We start from the raw sequence: 12,238 nt of genomic DNA, 5'->3' as shown, positions 1-12,238 counted from the left end.
TTCTTATTAGTTGTGTATCTCATGTGAGTGCTCTTTGTTTCAAGATTTTCAAACAGAAAGTAATGACATTGAAGAATAAATTGCTGGTAATATGCTGGAATTGATTATTGTCAAAGCCAGCCAAATATAGCAAGAAGGAGCTGCGAAACTTCGTGAACCCAACAAGCAAAGATAAGTTCAAGAAATTATTATTGTATGCCCCACGAATTTTTGTGCTGGACATCTAAGCAAACTGCTATAATAGTCCATACTTCATCATGCTCTTTAGAAAGTTTACTAAATTAAAGGCATTTTAGAGCAGAAATTGGTATTTTGAGTAGGGCATGAGAATTTTGTCTTTGTAGTGGTGCAATTGAATTGGTGGATCCTCGCTGAGGCACAATCGTGTCAAACTACTCGAGTTCGTCAATCTCGAACTCGATTTTGTTTTATATTACTCAAGTTTGAGCTCAAACTTGTCATCATCAAACCCAATTGAGCTTTAATTCAAATTCAATTGAGTTTAATCGAACTTAATCGAGTTTAAGGAATTTATATTTCATATAATTTTAAATAAGAAAGAAAATAGACATTTTATGCTAATAAATAAAACATTTAAAATATGTGTGTGTGTGTGTGAAGTTTGATTAATCTCGATTAAGGTTAATGACCTTTTGAACTTTGCATACTAAGCTTAAATTCAAGTAGTCAACTAGCTACTCGAGTTTGAACTCAGTCACCGCGAGTTCGAGCTAGAACTTTAACCGAACAAACTCATGAACTAATGGATTAAGTTCGACTCATTCACACCCTTCGTCGATGCTAAAACAACAAAAAAGGGGACAAAGACTAAATCCCTTGTTAATTTTTTAACTTTTTTTATGGTTTGCACTTGCCGTAATTCTTGAAACTTTTCAACAAACACAACAGATAGTGCAATGACCCAACTAAAGCTCCAAATCTGCAGCCCACCAGCCCAAGTATGAGATTTCAAGAATTTTGGGCTTGCCTTAGCCCAACTGCATTGATCCAATTCTTCGCCTTTAGCTTTATCCATCATTGATGATGGATTTGTTCGTGTATCTGGAGACAGGACGCGCTTTTCCGGTCCATCAGCCAGTTCCCTCATGTATCAGCAGTTCTACACCAAAGGCGTGGTTTGGCAAACATCAATCAAGGACTGCTATCCAGCCCAAAAAAAAGGAAAGTTTTTACTCCCGCCCACAAAGATTCATGCCATTGAATTATACTTTATTCATTTAACGTTATCAAATGAACACTCGATACTTCATAAGCAAAACCAGTTTTCATTTTAATTTCCCAATTATCATCAAAAAAACAATTAGAAATTTGAACGAAAGAACATCTAAGCCAAAGCAAAGCCAAAAAATGTGGTGACTAATACGTAAAAGTACTTGAAAGCATGGCTTGAGATAAAGGAACAAAAAGAAAATCAAGAACAGAGAGAATCCCATCCAAAAAAACATACAAATGATGAGCCTTGGACCTCATTCCCACCCTCCCAATGATCAAAGGTAGGGAAAAGGGTGTTGTTGAAAAGCACACTAAATGGACCTTATGGTCCTGTTAAGAGTAAGTATATTTGTTAATTCCTCCACTTGACATGGCTTACCTTCAGCAAGAACACAATCAAATCAATATGGTACAGGTGTAAAGCATGAGGTGTAATAGATACCGTAGGAAAAAGTACTTGTACATTTCTGGCCAAGGATTAGCCGTGGATACGTTTGCCGACATTTTTTTTTTTCAATTAAAAGCCTCTTCTTATATGACTAACAATTAACTCTACACATCAAAGTATAATTCATTCCTAATGTAATCTATATCTCAATTATCGAGAAGATCTTATGAAACTGGTCCTAATGTCTACATCCGGCTATCGAGAGAAGATCTTATAAACAATTGAAGGCAAAAGGATTTTGGTTTAGGTCACCAGTCACTTTAATGATGACCAAAATTTCTGAACTCATTGGCGTAGCCGATACTGTAAGAACTACCAAACCAAGATTTCTTGCACGTAAACATTCTCAGTCCAAGCCAACTTGGCAAAATCAATGCCAAATTAAGCATGGGGAAGCCCCCATAAAAGAACCCTCCATACCAGCTCAAAAAATGAAAAAATAAAATAAAATATAATATCAAACACTTTCTCATCTTTCCCTTTTCCATCTTTACCTCCTGTTCTCCTTGACTCTTATCATTGCATAGTGTGGAAGACCTCCCCACTTTCAGCACTCATGAAGCATACTACTCTTGCAAAGCTAAACAACACTCAAACTATTATGTTCTGCTTCTGAATTTCCAGTTGGCCTTGGCCCAAAACTTTTTAGACTCTTTCTTCTTTTCTCTTTTTCTTTCTTTTTTTCCAATTTCCTTTATTCCGCTACCTCTTCACAGAAATATCAACTACCAAGAAGAGCCAATCTGTATTCCCACACTCTCCTCAATCCCAACACGCATTTTAACACAAGAAAGAACACACTGCTGACACGCGAGAAAATAGAAGGTTTGTCAGCAATTAAGATGTTGGATCCTGCAAATGAGCTGCTGCCTCCTCCATCATCTCCCACCATTTCTTCCGTTTCTTCTTCCGATCTTGACACCGAGGTACTAATACTAATTACCCCACCACCGCCCCATGTCTTAAAACATAGACATTTGTATGAAGATTTTCATTTGGGCATTTTTACAAACAGTCTACAGGTTCATTTTTCCATGACCGGAGTACGACATTAGGGACGTTGATGGGCGTCACTTTTCCAGCTATTACATTCAGAGCTCCTTCCCGGTCCCACTCTCAGCACCGGCAACTTCAGACGGCGACGACAAACGGCCCCGTTAACGTCTGCCGGAGAAACAAGAAGGCGAAGAAGAACAGGGCGGTTGCAATGGCGGCCGAGGAGGATGAGAGGCGGCGGTGGAGAAGACGAAGGTGGTGGAGGTTTTGCAGGGATGAGTGTGATTGTCAGCCATCTTCGTTAGGGGAGTATTTGGAGGTGGAAAGGAGGTTCGGGGACGGCGCATTTTTTGGTGGTGCTGCGACGGAGCTTGAAGGAGTTGGAGGAATCCATATGCAGCCCACAGACGGGAGGGTTTTGTTTGCTAATGGGAGGGTTCTGCCACCTGCCCAGGTGGATGAAGCGGAGTCGGCCGCCGGAGGCTTATGTAGATTCTCGGTGGTGTCTCTCGGTGGCATCTGCAGTGGTGGTGGCGGAGGTGTTGGATAGAATACCTTTTCTCTAATTGCCTTTTCCTTTGTTCATTTTCTCATTTCTGGTGCTAACTTTTTAATTATTCACTTTATGGTAAATTTTATAGCAATAAGCTGTAGAATATTGGATAAGCACCTCGTGGAATCAATAATTGTATTGTTGTGGATAAAAGCTTGATTCCCTAGTTTTTTTTTGTTTTTTTTTTAAATTTTAATGTCATCTTATTTTTCTTAAACAAGATGAAAATAAAAACAACCCTCCATTCAGCACACAAAATTAATATGCTTTTCAGTTCTTTGGATACTTGGAAGGTAGAAATTGTCACCATCAAAAGATGCATTTTAGTGTCAAAATTGCTCAATGGACTTGGAATAATGTGGTGGAACATTTGACTGGAAGAAGACTATCTTAGAATTATTTGAACAAATCTCTTGTCATGATATGTTTGCCATGGACAACAATCACTGCATAAAACATGGGGAAAGAGTTGCATGATTAGATACTCCATTATTACTACTATTTACTTGTAATTTAGCCTGTTGCTACCTTGGATGCTTCAAATTTTGTTTAAAGTAGGAGAAACATTTTGGAACTATTACCAGCACATCCATGGCCCAATGCCAAACTAGGTTTTGGCACCATGCATTTGTTGAGTCACTTTCATCAGGCAAATGAGGCACTTTTGGTGAACTTTGAGTTGGCTTTGGTTTAAAGCCAATTGTTTATGTTTGGCATGCAAAAATAGAGGCAACAATTGCAGTAATGAAAGGGAAAGTGGGAAACAGAATCACATGAAGGATATGAATATTTGATGTGGCCAACTCCTCAAAAGATTTTGATTTTGCTCTGCTATCTGACTATTAATGTGAGAATAGAGTCCTTCAACAATATCTTCACATGTAAGAAATCCCACAAATTAGTTCTTTCATATTGACTAGAAGACGAATTTATAGATGTGTATAAACTATACAATTCATCCTCTCCTTTCGCAATTACTGGCTAAGAACAATAAGAAGGTCATATCATGTTGTCTCAATTCCTTTCCCTATTGTGCTCGAGAAGAAAATCAATTCGGGCTCAGATAAAAACAAGAAGCTTCTCGGTTGTTTGACAATTCTTAGGGATTGTCTTCTTGTCAGTCAATATTATGCAAAAATCATTGATCTCATAATCATAGTGCTTCATGAAAGAAGTACATTACATTGATCTAAACTCATGGATAACCTAGATTCACACTCTAATTACATCACATCAACTAAGCATTAAGAAGTAAGTATATTAAAAGGTTAAAAATATTCAAGAGGAGGGGAAAAAAAAAAGAGAGAAAAAACAAGAAAATACTCATCATCAATGCCTAGGCATATGGTGGCGTTGGCGCTTCAATGATGGTCTCCAATGCTGGTTTCCATGATCTCTGTCTTGCATACCTTTCCGCTGGCTCTGGACCATTTGTGGCAGAGTCCAAATTCTTACTGGTTTCTGAAGTTAATGGAAACAGGCAGAAATCACCAAGAACTGGAAAAATCTTTGAAAAGCTTAAACTTCCTTGTTTGAATGCTTTGGAAGACTTGTCATTCAGAGAGCCCATTTCTTCACTTGTCAGGACCGAATACAGCATTTCCATGGGGAGAAGATAGTAAATTTGCCTAACTTCAAGCTCTTCATCAGCTGAGAGTCCTGGAATTCGATGACCGATCTTTAGATGGGAAGAATCACAGACAAATTGACCAGGGTTTTCCAGCATAAGTTCAGCTGCCTTCACTGGCCTTGTGTAGATTACCAATCTTCCATCACTAAATAAAACTTTCACTACACCACTGGAGATGATTGAAGGTGCACATAGTGCTACATTTCCCATGACACAATCACACAGAGTCCACACACTGGGAGGGCAAGTCTGTGAAGAAAGCAGAGAACTGATGATCAGAATTTGAGGGTTCAATGGCAAAACGACATAATAATACTTTGTACAAAGAGATGGTAGTTAAAGGAAGTGGAGAAATATTTGCTGCAATGTGGGTTCTTTGTGCTCTACTATATAATGCTAAGTTGAATGGATTATTATTAACTATTTGGCTAACCATGCTCACAAGTTCAAAGAAAAAAAATATCAATTTGACAGGAAGCCTAAGAGAACATTTTATTATTACTAGGGGTTAGGGAACGGTGCACCAAATGTTTGGTGAAATTTTGGGTTTTTTTTTTTTATTAAAACACAAGTGTTTAGGTGTCTAGAATGCATGAAAATTTTCATGAGTCTAGGTGTGATAATAACATCAAGCTCTCATTTTCTTGAGCCAGGCTGAGATGGAACATGAATGTAGTATAATAATAAATCCAATGCATGGACTCAATCTTCTTGGTAACATATTCAGTTGCACATGGAGAGGCATGGACTATAGGCATTGGGTACTGCAGGGAAGCTCGCATAAGGACACTACCAACCCAATGATATGACATGGTATCAAGCATTTTCTTGAAATATAATCCATCTGGCTGGTCACCTACTTCCAATCTCCTCAAGCACGTCATATTCTCAGACGATCGAAGGCAGGGTTAAAAAGGTTATGCATGCTGAAACTGTACTAACGTTGGTGCAGTTTCAACGTGAAATCCCAAATCCTTGCTCTAGGTATCCTGTCACTATCTTATAGCAGTCTCTTGCTAGCTTGCAAATTATTCCAGAGTCTATTAAGATAATCAGCTCCGGGATTATTGTACAAGTTGCTTTCCGCATTCAAAGGCTTTCAGATTATTAGTTGAATGGATTGCTTATTTTTTGCTGGTGACAATTCTTCAAAGTTCAAACAAACAGCAGCCGCGTACAATTCCACTCTTGACTGTTAGTATATCCAAGTGCATATAGAAATTGGCCCAAACTTGTCACGCCAAATGTTCATCAGGTCTAGCATTTTTCTGAATTGACTTAAATTTGAGAAAAGAATAAAAGGTAATAGTTTTTTTTGTTTGGACACAATTTTTTTTTAGGGACAAAGAGTAATAGACGTCCTGTTATATTTCGAGTTGTTGTAATTGCATGCTCATTCCTGCTAACTAAAAATGTCAGAATGAACAACTCAAAAGAAAAGATTAGTGTCACTTTTCTTTTTTTTCCGGCAACGATAATAATTGCCAGCAACGATAAGAATTGTACACTCTATTCTATCATAATTTATAGGGGAGGAGAGTCTAAAGAGGCTTGTGTGTAGGGGCTAATAGGAGATTAGTATCACCATTGGATTTTGTTTTGCTGCAGGTGAGATTTTTTTTTGCTGCAGGTGAATTGAAGAGATTAGTATCACTTGTTGGCGTTGTGTACTACTGAAGAAGAAACTATTCTGTACAGTCAAAAGATTCATTTTGTAAGCAGCTCGAGCTATTAATTTGTATTTTCCCCATTAATCAAGTACTACTTGAGATTGTCAACTTAGGAGGAACTTATATGGCATCGATATTTCTGATTTTTAATTATCAATGGTAACTAATTGCCTACACTTTGGAGACACAAAAAGTGGCCAATCTAATTTATCATCTATGATGTTATAAAGTCGAAGTCTTGCGTTTGATTTGCTATTTTCTGAAATTTGTGTATATATATATTTATTAGGCGAATATTTGATTGAAAAATGTGATTACGAGAACATAAAAAATTTTCATTGAAAAACTAACTTCAATCCTTGAACCCCTTTTGCGGTTGAGGTTCCAATAAAGCACAATGATATCTCCGCGTCCGCGTATGGGTGGTTGCCAAATCAAAGGGTCATGAAATTAACTACATATTGATAGCCAGTCGTCTGTTACAATGATTGGAACGAATCCAATGATTAATGCGGTTGCTCCTTATTCTTAATTTTATTCAATTTAACAGTGACTGGAATTGAAGTCTCTTGGTTGGTGGGTAGTTGGGACTTTTGAGGCCTTGGGAGATACTACTTTGAACATGCATACTCCAAAAAATGGACACCATCGATCTGAACAAATTATTGAGACCTTCAGCATTTAATTAGCCAATAGCAATTATAGAAAGCCATGGTCTATGATCGACCAATAAAGTTCACTACCCTGCATCTCTATTTTCTCTAATTGTCCATTATGAATGAAGGTGGTCAGGTTCAACCTTTTCAGGAGGGGAATCATGATTACAAGCTTTTATATTCTGCTTTTTTGGTGCTCTTCTTCTTCTAATTTTATTTGAGTCCACCTTGTTGATTGTTATCAGCTCCATGTTCTTGATTTTATGTGTTGCGTTAAAGAAAGCTTCTTTTAAATGTAGTTTAGATTCTAAAACCTTTTACTACTTGAAGCTCTCATGGTTTGAAACTCTCTATTAGCTGTCATACTGGTGGCATTAGTCCAGTTGTTTGGATATTAATTTTTTTTAAAATAATATTTCGCTTGCATCACAAACACATTTTCCAACTCATTTTTTTATATTTTCACTCGTCTTTTTATTTCATATACATCACATTACAAAAAAGTGTTACAGTAATTATTTTAAATAATATTCTATCCAAACAAGTCCTGTACAGTAATTATTCCAAGTATTTCTTCAAGCCAACAACTATGTAGATTAGACTTGACACGAAAACTGGGTGGTAGAAATTAACAGAAACTTTGACAATATATACATACATATTACTTTTGTTTCATAACATATTTAGCAACCAGCCCTTATAATGTATAAAAAAAAAGTCAATGCCATACCATATCGATAAGTATTGTAACTATTTGCACAATAATAGGTTCAACTATCTATCGTTAATCCCTAAATTGTAAGAAATTTAAACAATTGAAATCAAATTGTAGTCAATTTATGAATTAGAACTATGTCAAGATAGCTTACACCTCATTTTAATGTATTTTCTATCATTATTGCAGATTCATGCTACTGTAATTGTTTCTTTTATCCCCCCCAAAAAAAAAGCCCTCCAGAAAAATAAATGTGAAGGAAGGATGCAAGACAGAGACACCCCGCCAGCCCGAGATCCGTAATGCATAATGTCGGGTTAATTGCAGTACCGGATTTAGCCCGAACCCGACCCAGTTCTAACAAGATTTTTCGGTTACGAGAGGATAAGTTAACGGTCGCCAGTCTAACAGGAAAGGTTTGAAGCCACTCGCACTCGCCCGCCCGGAACAAAAACGAGCAGCAGAAAACCTTAAAGAAATGGCATCCGTACCATGTTCAGACATAAGTTACAGCGTTTTATGCAAAAGTAGAGCGATTTCTTTGGTGGGCTTGTCTTCTTTTCCATTATCAGAGCCAAAGGCGGGAGCTTTACCCTACCTCTCTAGAGGTCAGTAGTTGGCGAATTTCCTTTATTTTTCAATTAAATGTTCTTTTAACGCTAATTATGACGATGATCTGATATGGTTTTGAAATCATTATTTAAATTTCTGGGTTTGTTTTAGTTTATTTGATGATTATTAGTGAATCGATTATGTATGAGTGCAAACAAGAGAAGGCTTTCAGCATGAAAACTCTGCAAATAATGTTCAATGCAGCCTAAAGGGTAAGGGAAAATTAATAGTCTGTGAAATCTAGATACGAAAGTTGTGAAATAATTGTTGCTATTCCTGTAGACTTATGACTTTCCATAAAGTACGTACTAATTTAGGGAACTTAGGCTTGGATAATTTAAAATCTGTTATAAAGAGAGGGAAAAAACAACTGTTATAAAATAATTTATTGAGTACAGAATTCTCGTAAGTGCTGCCAATGTTCAAATGAGCTACAGAATTTCTACTGGTAGCTCAGAAAATAATCTTCACGGAGTTCAGTTGTCATACTGTTCTTAGTTCTTTGTTAGTAAATGGTCAATAAACTGAAACATATCATGCAATCGTATGCTGTTCCTTCTTTTTTTTTCTTCCCTTTTTTCCCTTAGTATATGATCTTGTTTTTTCAGATAGAGTTATCTCACAGGGAATTCTTAGAAAAGGAACTTTGCCTTATATTAGAAGGGGATTGCATGGCTTCGTGACAAAGAAAGTGACTACAATTCCCAGGAGCAACATATCCTCAAACTCCAGTGATGGTAGTGGTGATGACTCCTCTAACCAAGACAAGGCATGTTTAATAAGTCCAATTACCTCTATTCTTCCACTTAGAGGCAATTCTATCTTATCAGTTTCTTGTTTAATCTATTTGTAATGTATAGGTTTTAGATGATTATTCTAAATTTGGTCATGTTTAATGATACCTTTGAACCAATATTAAAACGTTTCCGTGTAATGAGATGTACTTATTCTGCAATACTCGGTAGTCAGTACATGAATGCTGGATGGAAATTAAGTTTATCCTGATACCCTCAAATGACATTTTCTGATTTGACTCTCACAAGATACTATACCATTAGCTGGAAAATGATATGTGGCATAGAGTTTCCTGAAAAGCTTCTCTGATGCAATATCATGCTTTTGGTCATATGCATTTCTGTAGAGCAGGAAGGGAACTTCTTTCTTTCAGAAACCAAGAAAGTTCTCGTCTGTCTTAGCACCAAAAGGTTTTCTTTAGCTTAATTTTCTATGAAAAAATGAATTTGTTGAAAGATATTTTACTTGCAAAGAAACCTTATCATGCTCATGCAGCGCATGCATTAGCTAACAGCCTTTGAGATGCATAACTAAGAAAATTGACAGAACACAAAGCTTTATGGAGTAGCCAATTGTCTCCTTTCTCATCTTGGCTAATTGCGTGGCTGATGTCATACACGACTTGTTTACCCTGAGCCATAGTAAGCATTATTATTTCTTTTGTAATGCAGACCCCTTTTGGATACACAAGAAAGGATGTTCTATTGATTGGTCTTGGAGTAACTCTTTTTGGAATAGGCCTGAAAAGTGGATTGGAGGTACTGTCCGCATTGTGCCTTCTAAACAGTGGTGATTTAGGACAAGCGTGTAATTATTAATTTTATGAAACAAGTCCTTGTTCTTACAAGCGTTAATTCTGGTATTCGCATATTTGCAGTTCTTTGGAGTTGATCCTTTGCAGGCTGGGAATGTTGTCCAGTTAGTCCTGGTTTTGGGTTTGACAGTAGGGTGGATCTCAACATACATTTTCAGAGTTTCGAACAAGGAAATGACCTATGCTCAACAATTACGAGATTATGAAAGCAAAGTTATGGAGGTTTGTCTTTTGACATTAACTTTGGGAAGCTCTCCTTTTCTTTCCTAGCTTGCTTGTATCAGTTCGTTGGTCCTATTTATTAAAGCAATTGCATTTTATGGTAGTAGCCTATTCTTGATATTCACCGTATTTAAAGTGATTCTTGTGGACTGTTATTGCTTGTCCTCAAGTTTCTTTTAGGGTTTTAACCTGTTTAACTAGTCCTTTGCTGGGCGTACATGACGAAGGTTTTGTCGTGACTAACATTCGCTATTTTGTTTTGCATTTTTTGGCTCTCTGATACCTCAAGCTTTTACACACAAAGATTGTGGATTGCTTTTGCCGCAGTAGATTGCATCTAAGCTTGGTAATTTTGCATTCTCGTTCTTTTTCTATCTCGTCTTACAGAAAAGACTGGAGAGTTTAACTGAAGCAGAGTTACAAGCACTGCTGGAACAGGTCGAAGAAGAGAAAAGCCAACCGACTCAAGGCGAGCAAAGTACCTGAATGTTTTTATTATATCTGTTCAGGATTCAAGTACATATACACCTGTATAAGAAGTGTTCTTGTACAATTGAGATACATAATCAAATGTAGTGACCAATAAGGGAAGACAGATATGGATCATTTTCTTGTTTGAGATAAAATTATGCAAGTTGATCGTAAATTGTAACGCTGTCTTGGTGGCAAAATGTAGTTGATCTGGAAATACGCCTTCCTGACATTTTCTTACGAAAGTAAGAAGTTCGGCAAATAAACTTAGATCCCCGAGCAATCTTCAAAAGCCGACAACTTTTGAAGACGCCCAGGGGACTTATCTACCCAAACCCACCCCCCAAGACCGATGTGGGATTGAAACCCCGACAAGGGCCAAGTCTCCATGGGCTGTTGCTGCTAAGAAGTAACAACCCCCCACAAACCCGAGCTAGACGACCTCAGTGGTATGTTTCTTCCTGATATTTTCTTACGAAAGTAAGAAGTTCGGCAAATAAACCTAGATTTCCGAGTAATCTTCAAAAGCCGGCAACTTTTGAAGACGCCAGGGGACTTATCTACCCAAACTCATCCCCCAAGACCGATCTGGAAAGACGCCTTGAAACTACAATTGTTTGTAGGACTTGAAAAAGGCATGCCAAGTTGGCTTCTTAATTTCGTTCGACTTGGCCAGTTGGCCCAGGCCAAGTGACAAAAGATTCCTCAAAAAGATAAAAAGTCCTGGAAGTAATTTTTAGCCCCTTCAATGGAATCTGCTGCTATTTACAATTCTTAGATTCCATTAAAGGAAAAATCCACATAATTAGTTTGATATGCGCATTTCCAATCCGGGAAACTTCCTTCATAATTGTTTGTTTCTCCTTTCTTGTCGTTCCTCTGGACTGTATTGGCATTGTCACGTGTACTTCATAACAAATAAATCAAAAAGATTAATCACAAGAAGTCCCCTCGAATTTGATGTGTTTGCAGTTTACCCTCTAACATTTCATTTTTCTCACTTTATCCCTTTTGTGAGTCCACCTTAGTAAATGGGTCATTAAAATATTTCAATTGACAAAAATAGTCCCCATTAAAATTTTCTGACAAAAGTGGTACTCTCCATGTTCGGTAAAGAAGTGACCCCAAAAGTTTTTTATTATGTTGTTCATCATCTTATAAAATAAAAATGTCCTAAATTTCTTCAAATTCATTTCCTCACTCGTCTTCTAGATATTAATTGTTTATCATACCATATAGAAGAACGAATCCAAGAAACCTGTAAAATGTGATAAAATAGCACTCTTGTGAAGATTTTAAACACTAGAAAATCTTGAACAGATATTTCTTGAATATTCAAATTATAAGGTTTGATTTTTACAATAGTCTAATTATCTTTTTGGTGCTTTGTATAAAAATAATTTGAAATACGAAAATAGTTTAT

The 12,238-nt window shown here is 36.9% G+C and overlaps 3 protein-coding genes across 3 annotated transcripts; 2 read left to right on the top strand and 1 right to left on the bottom strand.

Annotated features, from left to right (window-relative positions):
- Window positions 1-1,762: 1,762 nt before the first annotated feature.
- Window positions 1,763-3,396, top strand: LOC113768471 (uncharacterized protein At3g17950). Its single transcript, XM_027312844.1, has 2 exons — window positions 1,763-2,607; window positions 2,697-3,396. Exons 1-2 carry the CDS (start codon window positions 2,524-2,526, stop codon window positions 3,225-3,227), a joined length of 615 nt encoding a protein of 204 aa, XP_027168645.1. The 5' UTR covers window positions 1,763-2,523; the 3' UTR covers window positions 3,228-3,396.
- A 1,160-nt stretch (window positions 3,397-4,556) lies between these two features.
- On the bottom strand, window positions 4,557-5,090 carry LOC113767402. Its single transcript, XM_027311483.1, has one exon. It carries the CDS (start codon window positions 5,068-5,070, stop codon window positions 4,567-4,569), a length of 504 nt encoding a protein of 167 aa, XP_027167284.1. The 5' UTR covers window positions 5,071-5,090; the 3' UTR covers window positions 4,557-4,566.
- A 3,213-nt stretch (window positions 5,091-8,303) lies between these two features.
- On the top strand, window positions 8,304-11,032 carry LOC113767813. Its single transcript, XM_027312016.1, has 5 exons — window positions 8,304-8,509; window positions 9,122-9,282; window positions 9,980-10,066; window positions 10,186-10,344; window positions 10,732-11,032. Exons 1-5 carry the CDS (start codon window positions 8,380-8,382, stop codon window positions 10,828-10,830), a joined length of 636 nt encoding a protein of 211 aa, XP_027167817.1. The 5' UTR covers window positions 8,304-8,379; the 3' UTR covers window positions 10,831-11,032.
- The last annotated feature ends 1,206 nt before the right edge of the window (window positions 11,033-12,238 follow it).

The sequence above is a fragment of the Coffea eugenioides genome, chromosome 4 (assembly GCF_003713205.1).
Source record: "Coffea eugenioides isolate CCC68of chromosome 4, Ceug_1.0, whole genome shotgun sequence".
Taxonomy (NCBI): domain Eukaryota; kingdom Viridiplantae; phylum Streptophyta; class Magnoliopsida; order Gentianales; family Rubiaceae; genus Coffea; species Coffea eugenioides.
The sequence above is the reverse complement of the archived record's forward strand: the minus strand, read 5'-3'. Positions and strand labels throughout refer to the sequence as shown.

What these genes read in the sequence shown, in the direction of transcription:
- LOC113768471 (XM_027312844.1), top strand. Translation starts at nt 2,524, where the DNA reads ATGTTGGATCCTGCAAATGAGCTGCTGCCTCCTCCATCATCTCCCACC. An exon ending in CTTCCGATCTTGACACCGAG is followed by an intron (nt 2,608 to 2,696) that starts GTACTAATACTA and finishes TTTTACAAACAG; the next exon opens with TCTACAGGTTCATTTTTCCA.
- LOC113767402 (XM_027311483.1), bottom strand. Translation starts at nt 5,070, where the DNA reads ATGGGAAATGTAGCACTATGTGCACCTTCAATCATCTCCAGTGGTGTA.
- LOC113767813 (XM_027312016.1), top strand. Translation starts at nt 8,380, where the DNA reads ATGGCATCCGTACCATGTTCAGACATAAGTTACAGCGTTTTATGCAAA. An exon ending in TTTACCCTACCTCTCTAGAG is followed by an intron (nt 8,510 to 9,121) that starts GTCAGTAGTTGG and finishes TTGTTTTTTCAG; the next exon opens with ATAGAGTTATCTCACAGGGA. An exon ending in ACTCCTCTAACCAAGACAAG is followed by an intron (nt 9,283 to 9,979) that starts GCATGTTTAATA and finishes TTTGTAATGCAG; the next exon opens with ACCCCTTTTGGATACACAAG.